The sequence below is a fragment of the Topomyia yanbarensis genome, chromosome 1 (genome assembly GCF_030247195.1).
Source record: "Topomyia yanbarensis strain Yona2022 chromosome 1, ASM3024719v1, whole genome shotgun sequence".
Taxonomy (NCBI): domain Eukaryota; kingdom Metazoa; phylum Arthropoda; class Insecta; order Diptera; family Culicidae; genus Topomyia; species Topomyia yanbarensis.
In genome coordinates this window covers 45,311,176-45,318,645 of record NC_080670.1, presented here as the reverse complement: position 1 = coordinate 45,318,645, position 7,470 = coordinate 45,311,176, and the positions used below count along the sequence as shown (strand labels likewise).

General features: G+C 37.7%; 1 protein-coding gene across 2 annotated transcripts; it reads right to left on the bottom strand.

Annotated features, from left to right (window-relative positions):
- Window positions 1-2,530, bottom strand: LOC131677503 (zinc finger protein 394-like). 2 transcript variants are annotated; one of them, XM_058957357.1, is made up of 4 exons: window positions 2,461-2,530; window positions 1,495-2,390; window positions 782-1,426; window positions 1-503 (listed from the first exon to the last, which is right to left on the bottom strand). In XM_058957357.1, exons 2-4 carry the CDS (start codon window positions 2,365-2,367, stop codon window positions 48-50), a joined length of 1,974 nt encoding a protein of 657 aa, XP_058813340.1. In that variant the 5' UTR covers window positions 2,368-2,390; window positions 2,461-2,530; the 3' UTR covers window positions 1-47. The 2 variants fall into 2 exon arrangements, with proteins under 2 accessions (XP_058813340.1, XP_058813339.1); XM_058957356.1 differs by lacking the exon at window positions 2,461-2,530 and having other exon boundaries at window positions 1,495-2,425.
- Window positions 2,531-7,470: the final 4,940 nt, after the last annotated feature.

Genomic DNA, 7,470 nt, shown 5'->3' with positions numbered 1-7,470 from the left:
CTTATAGTCCAGTAACAGTGTATAACTTTACTTACATTAGAACCAAGCTAATTGTTGACCTCGTCAGTTGGAGTCGCGGTTTCCAGATCCAAACGTTCATATCCTGGAAACTGTTCAGTCTCGATACCAACGTCAACGTTATCTCCTTTTTGTTCTTCGTAGTCTTGTAGCTCGTTCTTCCGTTTGTATAGCTTCACACCATCTATCACAATATTGTGATTTCGGATCAAATGCTGCGTCATCATGTACCGAAAACGAAACTGACGACCACAGAGCTCACATCGGTAACTTTTTTCACCCGTATGTTTCATCACGTGATATTTGAGAGAGCAAGCATCAGGAAAAGCTTTCGCGCAGTATGCACAGCGGTGGGATACAATAGATTTGTCGTGAGTCCAACTGTGACGTGTGAAAGCACGGCGTGTTGCGAAGAATTTTCCACATACTCCACACAGCAATGTAGGATCTTTATGGACCGTTTTCTTATGATCATTGAGATCATGCTGGAAATTGAAAAACAATGTTATTTATTAAAAACTGTTGTTATGGCAGACAAAAATTTTGCTGTTTGGATGCCTATATGTACTAACTTATAACTTATAGATTTATCTGTACAAGTTTATGTATACGCTAAAATAGAAATCCGCAAAATTCGTTTACAAGGAAATTATTTTCAATAACAAGAAAACTAATAGTATTTACTCTTACTATGAGTTTTCTTGTTATTGAAAATAATTTTAGACTCCTTTCAGTAAAATTAACTATCTGTATCGTTTCGTACCCTGGTATAGTATGCCTTATCACACTGATCGCACCGAAAATCTTTCTCCTTCAGATGAAACTTCATGTGCGTTTCTAGGTAAAACGGGTTCTGAAATCGTTTACCACAAACCATACAAGTTCCATCGCTATCGGCGCAGACGGTTTTCCGACGCTTTGTACCACAAAGTGTTTTACTCTGGTGGGTTTTCAGATGATATTTTAGCTGATGTACTTGCTGGAACCGATTGGGACACAGTGGGCACGGTAAGCGTTTTCTTGCGTGCAGCTGTTTCAACTCATCAGGGCAGTTATCCTCCGCAGTGTTCTGGTTTCTGTGAATTTTAAGTAGATGTACCCGATAACCGGCACGAGTTTTGATCATTTTCTTGCAGATTTCGCACTTATAGTTTTTGTTTCGCAGAGATTCGGTTGTACCAATGGCAGAGCAGGTTTTACGATGTTCTTTCTTGCGGCTTCGATTTGGAAATTGTTGACCACAGTCCCAACACTCTTCGTGAGGAATGGCGTTTACTCTTTTGCTCCGAGGAGGGATTTTGTCTAGCACCTCAATCATTTCATCAATTGAAAGCCCTTCTAAAGAAGGCAAGGGCTCAGCTTCATATATCGGTGTACTGACGTTAGAACAATCTTTCGATGGGATCACCTAAGGAGTACATTAAAATACGAATGAACAAGCTGCAGCCAGGTATTTCAATGTACGTCATTACTTACCTGTTCCAAAGCGTTATCAGAGTCACGTTGGGGCGGTTCGTACTTGATAGTCACTTGTTCCAATATCTCCTTTGGATTTTTACTATATTGTGCAATTAGCAAATTTTGTTGCCTCGAACAATTATCAACAAATCTTTCAAAAGATTGCATTCTTTCCCAGCAATTAGTGCAAATTTTCTTTAGATATTCAAAAACGACAACGTCTTCGCAATCTACCATACACAAGTCCCATATCCCTTGTCGAACTGGTTCCACATTTTTTAGATAGCTAATATCTAAACTAGAAGCTAGGTCCAACTTTTCAGTACAGAATCGACAAAAGAAAATATTATTTTCGGCTATCTCTTCTTCAAAATCCACCGTTTCTATTGGTAAATGGATTTCTTCATCTGCCTGCGATTCATCTGATAAGTGGTGTTCTTCAAGAACTTCTTCCCTTCCAATGAACTCTTCTGCATTTTCAACGTTCGGTGCTATTCGCAAGATCTTTTTTTGCTGCCGTTGTCTGTTCGGTCGCGTAGCTCCAGCATGTTTTCTGTATTCAACTACTTTCGGTGAATCCGAGGGTTTTTTCAGTTGCCGCATTATAGATTGCCGATTGTCACCTTTTAATCGGAGTTCCTCCGATGGCAGATTAACTGTGGGGACAGCAGAGTCGGGCAACCGCCGATCCGCGGTTAACTCATCCTGCAGGAAATGTCGCTGACAAACGGAAGCCATGTTTGGTATCTTCCAGTTCTGATCGCGACCAATGGCATCACGCCAACGTTCGCGTAATCGCTCATCATCCCGCGGAAACAGGAAAAATCTTACGCCAGGTTCGTAAAATTCGCGGTTTGTGAGGCAGCCAAGAACAACACACCGTCGTGGCATTTTCTTCCGTTTAAGTTAGTTAACTTCAGAGAATCGTTATAAAAATGAAAAAAGTGATTATTTATGTTTTTGTAAACAAAAAATAATATTTACCGTATTTACATATAGATATAATTATCAAATTAACTGCCCGCGGCGACACTGCTGGCGAGTGTTGGGAAACGCGAATGAAAATGAATTGAATGATCAAAGCACATCTCGGCACGCAGATGGCGCGATGATAAGTTATACTTGAAAAGTGGCATCATGGATGCCAGGTACAAGGATTTATCTGTGTTTTACAGATTGTCAATGTTCTGCTCAGATTTTTCAGGGGTAGGCTGTGGTTGTCAAATCGCATATATTTTGCGTGTACCCAATATCTCGCCTCGATCCAGCACTTTGGACCCCGTTTTTTGGTTAGTTCACCCCAAAAAGAGTATATAGGGTAATCGGTTTCGAATGTCTCGTGTACTAGTAGTTGACATCTTTGTAAAAGATATTATTTATTGCTGTTCAGCCATGATAATCAGGTCCGGTCCAGCTGATGTTGGGTACGAAATACTTGCTAGACAGCGTTCCCCTGAGATTTTTAAAACAACTGCGCAGATCTCCTTTTTATGTTTTAATGCTCATATTTCCAAAGTTTTCTGTTATCGAAACTTCCGGCCAATTTCCTCACTTGAATGAAAACCGGTTTTCTGCTAATTGGAAACCAACAACCTGAAAAGTGGTTTTCAGCGAAACCCGGTAAATTTGTACGTTTTCCTTAACACAGATTTGCACTACATGTCAAATGGTCCTACACATACGAGCTTTTCGCGAATGCTTGTTCTATAGCTTATATGTCTGCTCTGTGATATTAGAAATTGTTGTGTACCCAAAAATGGGTATAATTTAGTACAACACTAAATTATACCCTAAATTAGGTTACGCTCTTTTGGCGTACCTACCTTTGCAGAAAGCAAAATAAAAACATCTGCATTCGAGACGTCAGTCTCTTTTTGCAGTACGTGATTACAAAGTGATAAGTAGTGTTTATTTATTAAGTTCAAAAGAACTTTCCCTTCGTGGTCCCCAAGTGGTTCCTGCATCTACTGAAGCTGTTTCTGCTCTACTGGTCCACCTCCCGGACGGACGGATCTTACAACTGGCGACGAGGACAACTACGGAACGCGGCTCGACGGACAGATTCCCGCGGCTCGAAGGGCGGTTTCCCGGTCATCCGGACAATCAAAAGTGCGTGGCCATTGGAGCGCGGAAAAAAATTGTAAGTACTCAAAGTATAGAGCAAAAGAAACAGTGAAAGTGCATTGTGTATAAACCGACGCTAATCGAAACCATTGTACGGTTTAGGCATTTTGTTTCGTTTTAGTAGCACATCATTTTGTTCATTTTTTTTTCTCGTCCATCCCGGTCAAACCATTCGGAATTTGATTCGGAATCCTGAATGGAGTCATTATGGATTCCAAATCAAATGCAACAACCGATTCTGAGTCGGAATCGGTTGTTGCATTTCATTTGGAATCCATAATGACTCCATTCAGAAATCCGAACCGGTTCCGGAATGAGTTTAACTGGGATGGTGTGAGAAGGACGGCTTGGAAGTGACAATGGTGCCAGTTTTGCACTAAAGGTTATTTTATACAAAAGTTTAAAAAAATAAAAAAAATTTTACTTGATTTTTAGTTTTATTTAAAACGAAACAATTTTTTTATAAAAATTCTAATTCCTTCTTGTGATCTTTGGTGTTTAGGTCGCTGTTTTCCTAGTGGACTGCTGGAGAGGCAAACGCCGAATCCGACGGTGTAGTTGGAAGTTTAAGTGGATCTTCCGCTAACGTGCAGGTGCTCGTAAGTCGGCACTGCGGTGAGTTATTTTTTCATCCTATTATTTTTTTGTCACTCAATTGGTGAAGATTTTAATTTGTGTTAAATTATAGTTCATTGATATGGCGCACACAATGGCAGCCACCATTGAGCCTTTCCGCAACGGCACATTGTTCGGAGATTGGGCCATACGATTGAAATATTTTTTCATCGTGAACAAAATAGATGACGATTCTGACAAAAGAGCATATTTAATCATATTGTGTGGTCCAGTTGTTTTTTCTCAACTGAAATTGCTCTACCCTACGGGTAATTTCGAAAATGTTCCATACGATGATCTAATTAACAAATTAAAGGCTCGTTTGGATAGATCGGATTTAATACAACGACTTCGTTTCAACTCACGCATTCAGCAACCAGATGAAACCTTGCAAGATTTTGCTTTGTCATTGCGGTTACAAGCAGAATATTGTAATTATGGTGATTATAAAGACCAGGCAGTTCTGGATAGAATTGTTGCCGGAGTAAAGGATACTGAATTGAGAAAAAAGTTGTTGAGAGAGGATAAATTAAATCTTGCTAGAGTCGATAAAATTTTAGAAACTTGGGAGAGGGCAACTGTCAATTCCAAATCTTTTTCTGACAAACACGACGACAAGTTTTAGCTATGGATTGTTTTCCTGCTGTTGGCAGAGGTAAAGTATTACAGAATTTGACTGATGTTTACAAAAATAATTTTAGTAAATACGAGGATAAAATACGCATCCCAGTCAATAAGACTTTAACCCTTTAACTACCATCGTTTCAAAAAAGTACATTTTGAAGACGCTAGAGAATCTTACGGTTATATGCCTGTAGAGTATAGTAAAACATTTAGAAGACAACCAATCTTAGACAAACGTATTTGTTATTTTTGTGGACTACGAGGACATGTGGCAAGGAAATGCTTCAAACGACGAGAACAAAAATCACAAGTGATTAATAATATGGATGTTCATGATAGTAGCAATGTCGACATATCTGATCTATTCAATCGTTTGAGTAAAGGCATTTCGGATAATGATATATCTGACTCTACCGTTTCTAGTGACTCAGATGACTTATGTTGTTTGCATGTCTCATCTGATAACAAAATTAATAATCCTTGTTTAGTAGATTTAAAAATTGAAGGTAAAGAGTTGCAGATGGAGGTCGACTGTGGTGCTTCTGTGTCTGTTATGAGTAAGACTTTTTTTTTCTCGTTTTTCAAAATCCCTTAATAAATCTTCTACTAAACTTATCGTAGTAAATGGTGCTGAATTGCAACTATTAGGTGAGGTAGAAGCTATGGTGAAATGTAGGGGAGTCAAAGCAAATTTGAAATTGTTGATTATAGATTGCCAAAATGATTTCTATCCGTTACTTGGAAGAACATGGTTGGATGTTTTTATTCCCAACTGGAGAAATTTTTTAACTGGTTCCTTTCCAGTAAATAAGACTTGTAAAAAAAAATAATGTTATGGCAGAAATTAAACAAAGATTTGCTAAAATTGACGATAAAAATTTTATTTCACCTATAAATAGTTTAGGAGCTATATTTATTCCTAAAACTGACACTACAATATTTAGAAATGCATACGACATACCTTTTATATTGAAGGAAAAAGTAACAAATATTTTTGGAAAATAAAAAATTGAAAAAATGATTACACCTATCCAATCTCATTACTTTGACTATAAGTTGTCAATACAGCAGCTGTTAATACCAAAACAAAGTTTTTCTTCTAAATGGAAGAAATTTACAAAACCGTTTCACCTTACATCTAATACTTTTCTACTATTGGTAGATAATTTCTCAAAGGGGGTGGAAATGGGATGGATAGTGATTGGAATAGATCGTAGTGAAGTTGGAAAATATTTAGTTGCTTTTGTGGAAAAATTTGGGCAAACACATTTTTTAATTTTTGACGCTGGCCCTCTTTTCAATTTCATTGAACTATGTTTGTAAAAACAAAGAATGGATCCTTCTAGTATTTATCAGACGGAGAGACGTATAAAAACAGCAAAAGAAATGGTAAAAAGGTTTTTACTGAATTCAGGTAGTTTGGAGTTGACTTTGAAGGTCCAGATAAATCTATTGTTATATAACTTTATAAATTGTTTGACGGAAGAAGGTATATTTCCATCCGTAAGAGTTTTCTCGTATAGACCTAATATGTTAGCTGATTTGTTAATTACCAAAAAGAAAACTCAACATGATTTATTATTGCAAAAAGAGTGTCCGGTAATTTCTGGAATGTTATTAAATAACCTATATATGGGAGATAAGCTGTGATATACAAAATGTATTCCATGCACAGTAACGTGTCTAAAAAGATTTTATATTAATACTTCCCAGATTCAAATTGGAAGCATCCCAATTCTCGTCTATCGTACTCAGCTTAGAATTGCTGAAAATTTGGACTTGATGGTTCGGCCAAACGCGCTAACTACGGCCAGATCGCGTAAACATGACGAGGAACAAGAAAAAGCTACCGTCAACGAGCATGCTGAAAATAGCAGCAACGAAGATTTACGACTGGAGCTAGAAGAGATGTTACGGCTCATCAAAGTTCCGCGGCTTAATTGGTCAGTGGCAAATGGATCGTCGTGTGAAGCCGAGGCTTTGTCTTCAGCTTTGTTCCGTGGTTTCCCAGAAGAGACTTCCGCGGCAAAGAAACGATCGAGAAAACGCAAGGCAGTGATGAATGCGTTCGAAGCATTCTCTACTAGATTTAAGAGATTTAAGATTCCAAAAAGTTTCAATGATTTTGTGACTTAGAATTTGTCATGTCGATTACTGTCGATTTTTCGTTTTGAATAGTTTGATTAGAAAGTTGTTAAATGTTTGTAAATATTAGATATGGTAATAGCTTTTCGAAAATTGTATAATTTTCTTCCTAAATGGGAAGGACTGTTGTGTACCCAAAAATGGGTATAATTTAGTACAACACTAAATTAGGTTACGCTCTTTTGGCGTACCTACCTTTGCAGAAAGCAAAATAAAAACATCTGCATTCGAGACGTCAGTCTCTTTTTGCAGTACGTGATTACAAAGTGATAAGTAGTGTTTTTTATTAAGTTCAAAAGAACTTTCCCTTCGTGGTCCCCAAGTGGTTCCTGCATCTACTGAAGCTGTTCCTGCTCTACTGGTCCACCTCCCGGACGGACGGATCATACAGAAATCACTATGTTTACACAATTTTCGCAAGATGTTCACTTATCATCTTATAAAAATTATAAAAATTAAATTGCTAACAAAACGAAATAAAACTAT

Coding starts and splice junctions, on each gene's coding strand:
- LOC131677503 (XM_058957357.1), bottom strand. CDS start 2,367: ATGCCACGACGGTGTGTTGTTCTTGGCTGCCTCACAAACCGCGAATTT. Junction 1,427..1,494: donor CTGATAACGCTTTGGAACAG/GTAAGTAATGAC, acceptor TGTACTCCTTAG/GTGATCCCATCGAAAGATTG. Junction 504..781: donor ATAAGGCATACTATACCAGG/GTACGAAACGAT, acceptor TTCAATTTCCAG/CATGATCTCAATGATCATAA.